The 14,460-nt window shown below is 47.6% G+C and overlaps 1 protein-coding gene across 9 annotated transcripts in view; it reads left to right on the top strand.

Annotated features, from left to right (window-relative positions):
- The window catches only part of PDPR (pyruvate dehydrogenase phosphatase regulatory subunit), a 59,129-nt gene that overhangs the window by 34,134 nt on the left and 10,535 nt on the right, over positions 1–14,460 (top strand). For 7 of the 9 annotated variants that reach the window (XR_012429138.1, XM_074027597.1, XM_015442804.4 and 4 more), the window contains 4 exons: positions 563–657; positions 3,128–3,217; positions 8,050–8,232; positions 10,554–13,447. Coding sequence is in view for 7 of the 9 variants with exons in the window: in XM_074027597.1 (XP_073883698.1) it covers positions 563–657; positions 3,128–3,217; positions 8,050–8,232; positions 10,554–10,958 (773 nt within the window). In the remaining 2 variants the exon portion in view is untranslated. Of the gene's footprint in view, positions 1–562; positions 658–3,127; positions 3,218–8,049; positions 8,233–10,553; positions 13,448–14,460 lie in introns of those variants that run through there. The other 2 variants (XM_065537163.2, XR_006694947.3) reach the window with 2 other exon arrangements.

Below are 14,460 nucleotides of genomic sequence, written 5' to 3'. Positions count from 1 at the left end.
GCCCTCATTCTCAATTCCTTGTAGTAGCGAATATGATTTACATCTTGCTCCTGGATTGGCATACTACAGAATGTTACTGAATAAAAGTCATGTTCTAGCCTGGCTTAGGATGGATGATGTGTGATTAGCACAAGCTGATATCCCAAACACTGGTGTCTGGAATAATGCTTTCCTTATGTAGTAAGCATTAGGATATCTTTGAAGTGGATTTAGCTTCTCCGAATTTAAAGTCCATATACTTTTTGGTTGGGCAGATCTCCTCAGGGTACTGATTTGGGTTGGGGCTTCTTCCATCACTTAGCCGTGCTGGGAAAAGGAGGAGAACGGAAATTGTGTGGGCAGTTATGGCCAGCCGTGCTGCATTCACAGGCCCTGTTGGCAGAGGTGTATTCACCAGAATCGGGGTGCTTAGCATCCATCCTTGGAGTGCCTAAGCAAAGGGATGTATTCCTGGTCTCAGCACCCAGGCCTGGCTATAGCTGAGCAAGTCTAGAGTAGACCTTTCCGATTGGCTCACCTGTTCAGCAGGAGAGCTGGACATCTCTTGTTCTTTTCCATTTAGCCCTCAATCTGATTGGCCCTCGAGCTGTGGATGTGCTGTCCGAGTTGTCCTATGCCCCTATGACTCCAGACCACTTCCCAAGCCTCTTTTGCAAGGTGAGTGCTGATAAAGTTCTGTTTTTAAATGGGTAGAGAATGTGTCTTTCATAGCGGTGGCAGCTCCCTGTTCTTACTATGGTGTTAACACCCACAAAGTGTGTCTTGGCTGGGTGAGGTGGCTCATGTCCCAGCACTTTAGGTGGCTAAGGCAGGTGGATCACCCAAGGTCAGGGGTTTGAGACCAGCCTGGCCAACATGGTGAGACCCTGTCTCTGTTAAAAATACAAAAATTAGCCAGGTGTGGTCACACACGCCTATAATCCCGGCTACTTGTGAGGCCGAGGCTCGGGAATCACTTGAACCCGGGAGGCAGAGGTTGCAGTGAGCCGAGAACACGCCACTGCACTCCACCTGGGTGACAGAGTGAGACTATGTCTCAAATAAAAGAGTGCGCTGGCCAGGTGCAGTGGCTCATGCCTGTAATCCCAGCACTCTGGGAGGCCGAGCTGGGCAGATCATGAAGTCAGGAGTTCAAGACCAGCCTGGCCAACTGGCAAAACCCCATCTCTACTAAAAATACAAAAATTAGTTGGATGTGGCGGTACATGCCTGTAATCCTAGCTACTCGGGATGCTGAGGCAGGAGAATCACTTGAACCTGGGAGGCGGAGGTTATAGTGAGCCGAGATCGTGCCATTGCACTCCAGCCTGGGCAATATATTGAGTGTGATTCTACCTCAAAAATAAATAATAAATAAATAAATACAAAAATACAAAAATTAGCCAGGCGTGGTGGTGCATGCCTGTGGTCCCAGCTACTCGGGAGGCTGAGGCAGGAGAATGGCTTGAACCTGGGAGGCAGATGTTGCAGCCATTGCACTCCAGGTTACTGCACAAGATTGCGCCATTGCACTCCAGGTTAAGTGACAGAGCAAGACTCTGTCTCAAAAAAAAAAAAAAAAATGTGCTGCCCTTCATTAGCAAAGAAGTGACTGAGTATATTTATTTGTTGTTATTATTTTGAGGCAGAGTTTCACTCTTGTTGCGCAGGCTGGCATGCAATAGTGAGATCTCGGCTCACTGCAACTTCCACTTCCCGGGTTCAGGCGATTCTCCTGTTTCAGCCTCCTGAGTAGCTGGGATTATAAGTGCCCACCACTATGCCCTGCTAATTTTTTGTATTTTTAGTAGAGACAGGGTTTCACCATGTTGGCCAGCCTGGTCTCGAACTCCTGACCTCAGGTGATCCGCCCACCAAGGCCTCCCAAAGTGCTGGGATTACAGGTGTTAGCCACTGTGCCTGGCCTTATCTGTTTATTTTTTACACTCCAAGCTTTCCTTATTTGATAAGCATTAGGATATCTTTGAAGTGGATTTAGGTTCTCTAAATGTAAAGTCTGTATGCTTTTTGGTTTCTGTAACACTGGATCAAAATTTGAAGTTACAGGATTATGACGCACACAAAAATGCCTGTCGAAGTTAGGTCCCTTCTCTCCATGCGGTGTGGTCTCTTTTCTGTACACAGAGTAACTTCTGTGTCTGTGGCATCTTCAGAGAAGAAATGGCGTAGGTGAATCTCTGAACTTCTTACATAATTTTCTTTCCTGTAAGTGGCTACCAGAGCTGAGTGAAACAAACTGTAATCGAATGAAAGCAATGACAACAGAATCCTCCCCAGGAAGCAGCTGATTAGAGACAGCCAAACGGACAGACATCTTGGCAACCTGTAACCAGCAACTTCCAGGCAGTTACTGATGGAGACTCTTAGAAGTTCACCCAAAGTTGGTAACACCTACAAATTGTTTCACAGTTTTCCTTCTCCGAGGCAAAGTGAAGCAACAGAAAACTCTCCACTGTTAGCTGTCAGTGGACCCCTCCCAGTGTTCACTCTCCTGCTTGGAAGAGTGACCTGTATGCTCAACACCCGGCGAGTGCCACATCCTGTCAGCCTCCTATGGAAGCACTTCACTTCAGTGCTGTCTGGGACTTTCCACTTTCCTTTATAGGAACAGTGATTGCATCAGTGGCCGCTGTTAGGGAACTGAGCATCTATGTAACATGTCCTGAGAATCAGAAGCCCGTCTTTGACCCCAGGATAGCAGATGAATCATGTCTGTGGGCATCCGGCATCATCTTTTGTATGGCAGGTGGCCAGGGTTTGTCTGTTGAGTCCCCCAGAGAAGACACTCGCCTTGTCCTCATTGTGCTGCAACCCCCGACTAACACAAGGACCTGGCAAAGAGGAATATTTTGTGCTTGTCAAAGACTTCCCTCCACTCTCCACCATCAGCTTGGCTAAAACTCCTGAGATGGTAACAGTAGCAAGTACAGGTGTCACAGAGGCAGTGCTCCATTCTCAGTGCCTCAGGACCTGGAAATTCACCGCTTTCAGGATGAAATTCTTGCCTTGGCGTCTGTTTCACTCAACAGTAAGCAGAGGGTGCAGCACTAATGAAAGGTTTCCCCAGGCGTCCCACCTTAACAAGCAATGTGAGTGCCCAGGCTGACTGCTAACTTTGTCCCTGCAGGAGATGAGCGTGGGCTATGCAAATGGGATCCGGGTGATGAGCATGACGCACACAGGAGAGCCAGGATTCATGCTGTACATCCCCATAGAGGTGAGAGGGCACCCTTCCCTTCTTCCCACAACCACTGTGGGGTGCCGGCACTCCCGGCATTCACCAGCACTGGCAGGTTTGGAGAGCTGTATCTGATTGGGCCTTGGGAACTGAGGTAGGCTGCATTGAAGAGATTTGACCATTTTTAACTAAGTTATATAAGTTTTTTTGAATAGGTAATACATTTAAAAAGTCTTTGGCGCCGTCTGATCAGTTCTCACCAACTGTCACCAATAATATTAGTATTTAATATGGCACTTGAGATTTGTATGCATATTGCAAGCAAATTTATAATTAATTTTTTTTTTTTTTGAGACACAGTCTCACTCTGTTGCCCAGGGTGGAGTGCAATGGCATGACCATGGCTCACTGCAGCCTCGACCTCCTGGGCTCAAGCCACCCTCCCACCTCAGCCTCCCGAGTAGCTGGGACTGTAGGCATGTGTCACCATACCTGGCTAATTTTTGTAATTTTTTGTAGAGACGGATTTTGCCATGTCACTCAGGCTGGTCTCAAACTCCTGACCTCAGGTGATACACCCACCTTGTCCTCCCAAAGTGCTGGGATTATAGGTGTGAGCCACCATACCCAGCCAAGCCCCCTTTTTAAAAACAGAAATGGAAGCATACTGCTATTCATCATCCTGGGTTTTTTTTTTTTTTCACTTCACAATTTTTTTTGTTTTGATTGAGACAGAGTCTCACTCTGTCACCTAGGCTGGAGTATAGCGGCATAATTTCAGTTCACTGCAACCTTTGCCTCCCAGGTTCGAGTGATTCTCCCGCCTCAGCCTCCCAGGTAGTTGAGATTACAGGTGCACACCACCATGCCTGGCTGAATTTTGTATTTTTAGTAGAGATGGGGCTTCACCATGTTGCCCAGGCTTATCTCCAATTCCTGACCTCAAGTGGTCCACACACCTCGGCCTCCCAAAGTGCTGGGATTACAGGCGTGAGCCACTGCACCCAGCGTCACTTCACAATTTGTCTTAGAGCTCTTTCTTTGTTGGTACCTAAAGAAAAGGAGCTTCCTTGTTCTTCTTTTCTTTATTTTTTAACAGTGGCATAGCATTCCATTCATTCATTCATTCCATTCATTCTAATTAATTCCGATACTAATAGACATTTATGATATTTCTAGTCTTTTGCTGTTATAAAAAGGTCTGCAGGCTGAGTTCAGTCTAATCATATGCAAATAGTAATAGTTTCTTCTTTTTCCACAATCTTTTCTTTCTTTTTTTTTTTTTTGAGATGAAGTCTCACTCTTATGCCCCAGGCTGGAGTGCAGTGGCGCAATCTAGGCTCACCGCAACCTCCGCCTCCCGGGTTCAAGCGATTCTCCTGCCTCAGCCTCCCGAGTAGCTGGGATTACAGGGCGTGCCACCACACCCAACTAATTTTTGTATTTTTAGTAGAGACGGGGTTTCACCATGTTGGCCAGGCTGGTTTTGAACTCCTAACCTTAGATGATCCGCCCACCTCGGTCTCCCAAAGTGCTGGGATTACAGGCATGAGCTGCCACGCCCGGCCCACAGTCTTTCTTCCCATAATTTCCTTCCTTTGTCCTATTGTGACAGGTAGCAACGATTGTAGGCATGCTTGTTTTCTTCTTGATGTTAGTCATATTACTTTTAGTGATAGGTTTTCTCTTAAATTTTTTGTTGTTGTTGTTGTTGTTTTTTGTTTTTTGTTTTTTTTGAGACGGAGTCTCGCTCTGTCGCCCGGGCTGGAGTGCGGTGGCCGGATCTCAGCTCACTGCAAGCTCCGCCTCCCGGGTTCACGCCATTCTCCTACCTCAGCCTCCCGAGTAGCTGGGACTACAGGCGCCCACCACCTCGCCCAGCTATTTTTTTGTATTTTTTTAGTAGAGACGGGGTTTCACCGTGTTAGCCAGGATGGTCTCGATCTCCTGACCTCGTGATCCACCCGTTTCGGCCTCCCAAAGTGCTGGGATTACAGGCTTGAGCCACCGCGCCCGGCCTAAATTATTTTTTTTTTGGTGAGATAAGGCATTGCTCTATCACCCAGACTGGCTTATTGCAGCTTGACCTCCCAGGCTGAAGTGATCCTCCTGCCTCAGCCTCCTGAATAGCTGGGACTACAGGCATGTACCAACATTCCCAGCTAATTTTTTAATTTTATTTTTGTAGAGGCAGGGTCTTGCTATGTTGCCTAGGCTGGTCTCCGATTCCTGGACTCTAGTGATCCTCTCGCCTCAGCCTCCCGAAGTGTTGAGATTACACGTGTGAGCCACTGCCCCGAACTTATTTACTACTATTTTTTAGTGCAGTGGCATGATCATAGCTGACTGCAGCCTTCAACCTCTGGGCTCAAGCAGTCCTCCCACCTCAGCTTCCTGAGTAGGTAGGACCACAGGTGCCCAGCTATTTTGTTTTTTAAATTTATTGTTTAGACAGAGTCTCCCATTGTCGCCCAGGCTGGAGTGCAGTGGCACTATCTCGGCTCACTGCAAGCTCTGCCTCCCAGGTTCAAACGATTCTCCTGCCTCAGCCTCCTGAGTAGCTGGGACTACAGGCGCCCGCCACCACACCTGGCTAATTTTTTGTATTTTTAGTAGAGACAGGGTTTCACCGTGTTGGCCAGGATGGTCTCGATCTCCTGACCTCGTGATCTGCCTGCCTTGGCCTCCCAAAGTGCTAGGATTACAGGCATGAGCCACCGCACCCGGCCTATTTTTTATTTTTTTATAGCAATGAGAGTCTGCATATGTTGCCCAGGCTGGACTCTAACTCTAGCCTCAAATGATCTTCTCATCTCAGCCTCCCAAAGTGTTGGGATTACCGGCATGAGCCACTGTGTCCAGCCCTCTTTTAACTATTTGAGCCACTGTGCCCAACCCTTTTTAAATTATTAAAGCACAGATATATCAGCGCATGAAATTTCATCTGCTTTTCCACACTCAGAAGTATTACAACAATATGAAGATGAAGAGATTGTTCAAGACTTGGGAAGAGTTTAAACAGATGCAGCTGCCATGGTTGGCCTGTGCAGACATGTTGATTCTGAAGTGCCACCCAGTGGTTCAGGTGTTGTCACCTAGATGCTTGTGGTCACACCTCATCAGGAAGGGGAGGCTCTGTGGCTCTGGCAGCTTCATCCTTGCTTGGAGGCCTTGGTTTCGGCTTTCTGATTTCCCTGAGCTGTTCCCTTTCTTATGATTTTTCATGAGTCAAAGAGATTATTTGTGCCACTCTTGGGTTCTCTATAAGCTGGCTTTTGTCCGGGAAGCTTATGTTTGTCTCTTTGAGAAAAGGTCTTCCAAAACATGGGGGCACATGGCAGATTCTCGTTTTGTTCACACTAAATCTCTGGTATTTTGTGAGAAGAATGAGTGAATGGTGGAGACCCACTCTTCTCTTTGATTTTGCCAACATTAGTCATGTAGTTGGATCTGGCCCAACGCTTGTCACCTGGTTACCTCTTTCTTCCTTGGCCATCCTCTTAGCTAAAGAACCGGGGATTGAGCTTGAGGTGGGAGAGCACCACGCTCCCCGGAGACGCCAGCTCTGTCTTCTCCTCATTCTGCCGCGTTCTGTGGGTCTCCTGCACCCACCTTGGCTGATTCAGGTGTTTCCCTTATACACATACCACAGGCAAGTATTGCATGCAATAGCTTGGATTCCTTTTTTCCACATTTAAAGTTGTCTTCCGGGCACAGTGGTTCATGCCTGTAATTCCAGCACTTTGGTGGGCGAATCACCTGAGGTCAGGAGTGCTAGAGCAGCCTGGTCAACATGGCGAAACCTCGTCTCTACTAAAAATACAAAAAGTAGCCGGGTGTGGTGGCAGGCGCCTATAATCTCAGCTACTCAGGAGGCTGAGGCAGGAGAATCACTTGAACCCGGGAGGTGGAAGTTGCATTGAGCCAAGATAGCACCACTTCACTCCAGCCTGGGCGGAAGAGCAAAACTCTGTCTCAAAAATAAAATTAAAAAAAAAAAAAAGAAATAAAATGAAGTAAAATAATTGATCGTAGGGGTCTGTTTGGTAGATGCCTGTTCAGCTACAGTGGTGCAGTTTATAGAAACATACTGCGCTAGGATAAAGAACTGCAGTATTACTGAAGCTGGTTCTTTGCTGTGTCTTGCTTTCGATTTCATTTTATAGTTTTTAAAGCAAACAGTGTAGTCTCATTTTTGTTGGACTTTAAACTTAACAGTGTATGTTCAGACAGGGATTTAATATTTGCCTTCAGTTTGGAAAACCTTCTGTTCACTGATCTGATAATGTACATGTTTCTGAAACCAAGAAAAGAGCAACTTGAGAGCCTGAATGCTATGGGACACGAGCAGGCGAGCCCTGCCTTCCTGGCTCCCCCACCGTCATCCGATGTGTGCACACGTCTCGAGTTACGTGTGAGAGCTGGGCCTCACAGCTTGGGCCAGCACATGAGGGCATGACAGTGGTTGGGAAACTGGAGCAAAAGAACAAAGCCAGAATCAGATGAAGACCCTGGAGCATTAGTGGACTGTTTTAGAAATGATGATGAGACTGGCCATTTACCAAATGGTGAGAGTGCTTCTACAAATTATTATGTAAAAGTTGCTGTGTGCTAGAATTACCACACAAGACATTTTAGAAAGGTAAAAAGACATGGATCCTGCTGTCATGGAGCTTAAGTCCAGGCTGGGGTGACCCCAGCTCATCACCCCTGGACTATGCCCTAAGTGTGTCAAGGATGAGACATCCTGGGAGTTTTATACGCCTCCTCTCTTGTCCATGTTAATAGTGTGAGCCATCAGCTCTTCCAGACATGCTTCATGCTTAATTCTGAAGGTCTACTGCTTACTAACTTTCCATCTCTTCCTATAGTACGCCCTGCATGTGTACAATGAAGTGATGAGTGTTGGCCAGAAATACGGAATCCGGAATGCTGGGTATTATGCTCTTCGCAGTCTCCGAATTGAGAAGTTTTTTGCCTTCTGGGGTCAGGATATAAATAACCTCACCACACCCCTGGAATGTGGACGAGAGTCTCGGGTGAAATTAGAAAAGGTACTGTGTTTATCCAGACTCCACTTTCACTCAGCGTTCTGAGTAGTGAATCTGCACTAGACTAGGAAGAAGAACTGATATGAGAGGAAAAAGGAAAAAGATTGAGGCCTTGATGTTAGCATCAGGTAAATGAGAACGAAAACTTTATAGGGTAAAATATCTTCAAATGAAAACATAATAATGGTGGCTCATGCCTGAATCCCAGAACTTTGGGAGGCTGAGGCAGGCGGATCACCTGAGGTCAGGAGTTCAAGACCAGCCTGGCCAACATGGTGAAACCCGTCTCTACTAAAAATACAAAAAGTAGGCTGGGTGCAGTGGCTCATGCCTGTAATCCCAACACTTTGGGAAGCCGAGGCGGGCAGGTGGATCATTAGGTCAGGAGATTGAGATCATCCTGGCTAACATGGTGAAACCCCGTCTCTACTAAAAATACAAAAAATTAGCTGGGCGTGGTGGCGGGTGCCTGTAGTCCCAAGTTACTTGGAGGCGGAGGCAGGAGAATGGCGTGAACTTGGGAGGCAAAAAAACAAAACAAAACAAAGCAAAACAAAAAAATACGAAAAATAGCCAGCGTGGTGGTCGGCACCTGTAGTTCCAGCTACTCGGGAGGCTGAGGCAGGAGAATCACCTGAACCTAGCAGGTGGAGGTTGCAGTGAGCCAAGATTGCACCACTGCACTCCAGCCTGGGTGATAAAGCAAGACTCCGTCTCAAAAAAAAGAAAACATAATAAATAGACAACGCTTGGTCAGATGCAGTGGCTCACAACTGTAATCCTAGCACTTTGGGGAGGCCAAGGCAGGAGGATCACTTGAGCTCAGCCTGGGCAATACAGCAAGACCTCGTCTCTGTATTAAAATTAAAAAACAACAAACAAAAAAACCCACTTATTTCTAGTACTTTCTGGGAGGCTATTCCGAGTTAATTATGGTGATGCATTAATATGCCACGAATATTTGTACAAACTAGTTATCTTTTGGTCAGCTGCCTAATTTTTGTGGGCTTTTTCTTTTGTTTTTGATTTCGAGGTGGGGTCTTTTTCTGTCACCCAGGTTGGAGTGCAGGGGCGCAATGTTGGCTCACTGCAGTGCCCTCACATGTTCAGGTGATTCTCCCACTTCAGCCTCCCAAGTAGCTGGGACCATAGACGTGTCACCACACCCAGCTAATTTTTTGTATTTTGGTAAAGACAGTTTTGCCACATTGGCCAAGGTGGTCTCGAACTCCTGAGCTCAGGTGATCCGCCCTCCTTGGCCTCCCAAAGTGCTGGGATTACAGATGTGAGACACCACACCCGGCCTAATTTTTTTGGTTTTTTTGTTTTGGGCAGATCACCTGAGGTCACGAGTTCGAGACCAGCCTGGCCAACATGGTGAAACCCCATCTCTAGTAAAAATATAAAAATGAGCTGGGCGTGGTGGTAGGCACCTGTAATCCCAGCTACTCGGGAGGATGAGACGTGAGAATTGCCTGAACCTGGGAGGAAGAGGGTCCAGTGAGCTGAGATCATGCCACTACACTCCTACCTGAGTGACAGAGCAAGGCTTCATCTCCAAAAAAAAAAAAAAGTAATAACTCATTTTGGGAAATATAAAAAAGGAAACTAAAATCACCCACATTTTGTCTATTTAAAGATAATCACTATTTTTTTTTCTTCTTTTCTTGAGATGGAGCTTCATTCTTGTTGCCCAGGCTGGAGTGCAATGGCATGATTTTTGGCTCACTGCAACCTCTGCCTCCTGGCTTCAAGTGATTCTCCTGCCTCAGCCTCCCAAGTAGCTGGGATTTCAGGCATGTGCCACCACGCCCAGCTAATTTTGTTTTTTTTTTTTTTTTTTTTCAGTAGAGATGGGGTTTCTCCAAGTTGGTCAGGCTGGTCTTGAACTCCTGACCTCAGGAGATCTGCCCGCCTCGGCCTCCCAAAGTGCTGGGGTTACAGGCGTGAGCCGCCGCAACTGGCCAATATAAAAAACATTCTTCTAAAGTACTGTACTGATAGGGTATTATTAAGTGAGTGAGTTTTTTTCCTAAATGTTTTTGTTCTATCTGGTCTTGTGACTTTATGTTTATAAAACAGGCAACAAAATGTGTACCTCTGTTGTTACAAAAATTACCAAGCGGTCTTTTATATTTCACATGCAGTTTTTCACATGGTGGAAATCACACCATTTCCCAAAAGCTGGCAGGGTTGTGGTTGGAGGCGGCTGTGCCCCTCTCTGTGTCATTGCTGTGACACCAGGGGACCCTTCCCACGGTGCTGCTTTCTGTGCCGAGGGTCTGAGTGTCGCTGGATGACTTGGCAGTTCCTTTCTTTCTTAGGGCATGGATTTCATTGGTCGTGATGCCCTCCTGCTGCAGAAGCAGAATGGAGTGTATAAACGCCTCACCATGTTCATCCTGGACGACCATGACACAGACCTAGACCTTTGGCCTTGGTGGGGAGAGCCCATTTACCGGAATGGGCAGTACGTTGGCAAGACCACCAGCAGTGCCTACAGCTACAGCCTAGAGCGCCACGTTTGCCTGGGCTTTGTTCACAACTTTTCCGAGGACACGGGGGAAGAGCAGGTGGTGACAGCGGATTTCATCAACCGGGGAGAGTATGAGATTGACATCGCGGGATACCGCTTCCAGGCCAAGGCCAAGCTCTACCCCGTCGCCTCCCTCTTCACCCAGAAGCGCCGAAAGGATGACATGGAGCTGAGTGACTTACATGGGAAGTGATGCCAGGGCAACCTCACCTTCTCCCCATCATCTTGTCCTGGAGCGGGCGTCTCCTTGGAGCTTTTCTTCCTTCTGCCTCCGTTCCTCTTATGGAGCTTTTGCCTCCCATCTCTCATCTCCTTGATATAATTTTGAACTTGACCTACTTTAAAAATTTTTGCTCTGCAGCCTTCCTTGTCCTTCCACCTCCTCCTCCTAATAGTCACTCTGGACTCTTTTTCCCTTCCCAGCCCCACTCAGCTTTCATGGTGGCAGGAGGTGTGTCTGACAGGCAGGACAGAAACAAGCTCCACTGTGGACATGAGTGACGGTGACAGCTGCTTTCAAATTCTGCATCTCAAAGCAGAGCAAGCTGGGGTGGTGCAGGCCTCGGGGCACGAGTCCCTCTCCCTTGGGTTGCATTTTCTTGGAGCAGCCTATTAATTCTGCTGGGGTTGCCGTGTGTCGGATGCAGCCCTGAGGGGCAGCTCGTTCTCCTGTTCCGCTGTGCTGTGGGCTGGCACTCGAAACCTCTGGCAAGAGGATGATCATCTACCTCACTGATGAGAGGCATCGCACAGACGTTCTCTGGTCTGTAGTGGAGATAAGCAGTTAACCGGGCACCACCCTCGTCCTCCCTGCAGAAGCTGTTAGCAGACCTTTGGGCCAGGGCAGCCTCCCTATAATTTTCTTCATCTCTTGCTGATCTCTATAATAAGGTTGCTTTTTCTTTCTTAGTTGAGTAAGCAAGTAAGCCACAGTGGTTGAAAGGGAAAAACCATGTTGCCTTGTGTGTTGCTTTTCCTAGTCAAAAGGGTCTGACCTCAGAATGTCCCCGCCGCAGTGACGCTGAGTGGTCTGCTGTGGAAACGATGCTGCTTTTCTCTCAGCTGTCCAAAGTTCAGCCGTCCCTCCCTCGTCTTCTCCCAGTGTGCCTGACTTTGTCAGGCCAGCCTCACCTGTCCCCTTCACAGGTGGCCCATAAAGTCATGTTTCTCTCCTTTTAGAACAGGGAGGGAAAGGGATCAGGTGTGTTGTCCTGGGCCCTTCAACCTTGTGGGCCGTGCTGAGTTCCAGAGAGCTGCCAGAATTCTGGGTTTGACTCTCCAGCACAGAGCAGAGCTCCGCAGAGGTGACCCACATTAGTCCACTGAGAGTTCTGAGTCCAAGGGTTGTACGTTGCATAAGGCTAGAGACTGCTTTTCCTCCTTTCACCCCAGGCTCTTTGTTTCCCTCCACCCACCCTTCCATATCCTCTGGAAGACGACGTGCGTGCCCAGGAGTGCCCTGCACTTCCAGGCAGTGTCTCTGTTTTCCCAAGGTGAAACTTAGATATCAGCAGTCCAGTCTCAACACTTCATTTTCCCCTTGCATATCAACTGCCCTAATCTGACTTTTTTTAAGTGCGAACAAACTGCTATAAAACATTTTGGTTAGCTAAACTCTAACCTTTGGTGTACTGGTATCTTGGAAGCATTAGCTCTGTTAGGTCTATAAGTGTATTAAGGGAGATCCTTCCATTTCATTAGAGCAGCTTAAAATGCTCAGGTGTCTGCCTTCTCTGGTGTTTCTTTGGGATCTCTGTTTACCCACTTAGGCTGGCTCCTTCTAGACATTTCTTGCCATTTCCCCAACTAGACCACTCCTAGTGATTACTGACTTTAGTGTCCACCTTTTTGGACAGTTCTAGTTGGCTTATTAAAGGAGCATATGATGAGAATTCTGTTTGGGGGTCTAGTTGTCTTAGAGCAAGTGTGTACTTAACTAGCCGAGAGATGCTGCCTCTAGGCAGAGAGGAGGAGAGGAGGAAAGGTGTTGCCGGCTGGAGGGTCAACCAGTGAACAGCAGCTGTGAGTGCCTTGGGAGAGGAGGAACAGGCCCTTGGGCAGATGCAGGCATTACCAGCAGGGAGCAGACTTACCTCCGAAGATGGAGACGGCTGACTGGGAGCTGCAGGCCTCCCCTGCTCTTCCAGACACATAGCATTTGCACCCTTCCAAAGCCGTCTTTGTAAAGGAAAATGTATTTGTAATTGAATCCAGAATTTAGTTACGCATAGACATAACTCTTCAACCTTAACTTTGGCAATACATTTGTGCTTTAACTGTTACATAGCAGTATCACCACTTACCAGGATCCAAATCGAAAGAATAAAAGCTGTCTCCGTAGTTTAAAATTGAATAGTGCGGCTGGGCGCGGTGGCTCAAGCCTGTAATCCCAGCACTTTGGGAGGCCGAGACGGACGGATCACGAGGTCAGGAGATCGAGACCATCCTGGCTAACCCGGTGAAACCCCGTCTCTAGTAAAAAATACAAAAAAATAGCCAGGCGAGGTGGCGGGTGCCTGTAGTCCCAGCTACTCGGGAGGCTGAGGCAGGAGAATGGCGTAAACCCGGGAGGCGGAGCTTGCAGTGAGCCGAGATCCGGCCACTGCACTCCAGTCTCGGCGACAGAGCAAGACTCCGTCTCAAAAAAAAAATAAATAAATAAATAAATAAAATAAAATAAAATTGAATAGTGCCATCATCACAGTGTATTAGTCAAATAGAAGCTTCATCAGAAGTGTATCCCACATAGAGTTTTAAGACTTGGATTCTCGGCCGGGCACGGTGGCTCACGCTTGTAATCCCAGCGCTTTGGGAGGCCGAGGCGGGCGGATCACGAGGTCAGGAGATCAAGACCACGGTGAAACCCCGTCTCTTACTAAGAATACAAAAAATTAGCCGGGCGCCGTGGCGGGTGCCTGTAGTCCCCGCTACTCAGGAGGCTGAGGCAGGAGAATGGTGTGAACCCGGGAGGCGGAGCTTGCAGTGAGCCGAGGTTGAGATCGCGCCACTGCACTCCAGCCTGGGCTACTGAGCAAGACTCTGTCTCAAAAAAAAAAAAAAAAAAAAAAAAGACTTGGATTCTCTTCTGCCCTTATTAATCTCCAACTAATTACTAGAGATTGACACGTTTTTAATTAGCTGTCCTTTCTAAGAAGTCAGGAAATCTGATGCTGTGTCCAAAATTATGCACTGTTTGTTGAACTAGAACCCTGGCCTCCTGTTAAATGACGTCTGTTACCCGCTCTGAGCAACAGAGTGCTTGTCTTGCTAGGAGAGGAGGATGGAGGGGTGAGCACTCAGGCTGTCAGTTGAAACACCTTGTCCGTGAATAGGGTCATACTCCTAAGACTGACAGGGTGCTGATCTTCTAGGACATCACTTGTTTATTGAGTGCCCCAAACATACAGCTTTGTAGCACTTCAGAGTTCATCCTTGAAGTCTCTCCTGGTTCATTCAAATATAGGCTGTGTGAGTCTGGTGGTTTTCTGTAATTGGTCTAATGTGAGCTCTTTGAACAGACAGATCTGACAGTGAATGACTCCCCTGCTTCTGGCATAATTGCTTTGCCTCTGTCTAGTGTCCAAGCCTCTTAGCTGGTCAAGAGGAGAGGGCAGCATAACTTCCTGACCATCAGTGTCAGACATCGGAGCATTCTGGACTCCTGAGAGGCAGTGGCCTCTTAAGTGAACGGGGGG

Source organism: Macaca fascicularis, chromosome 20, assembly GCF_037993035.2.
Source record: "Macaca fascicularis isolate 582-1 chromosome 20, T2T-MFA8v1.1".
NCBI lineage: Eukaryota > Metazoa > Chordata > Mammalia > Primates > Cercopithecidae > Macaca > Macaca fascicularis.
This window is presented reverse-complemented; position numbering and strand designations above follow the sequence as displayed.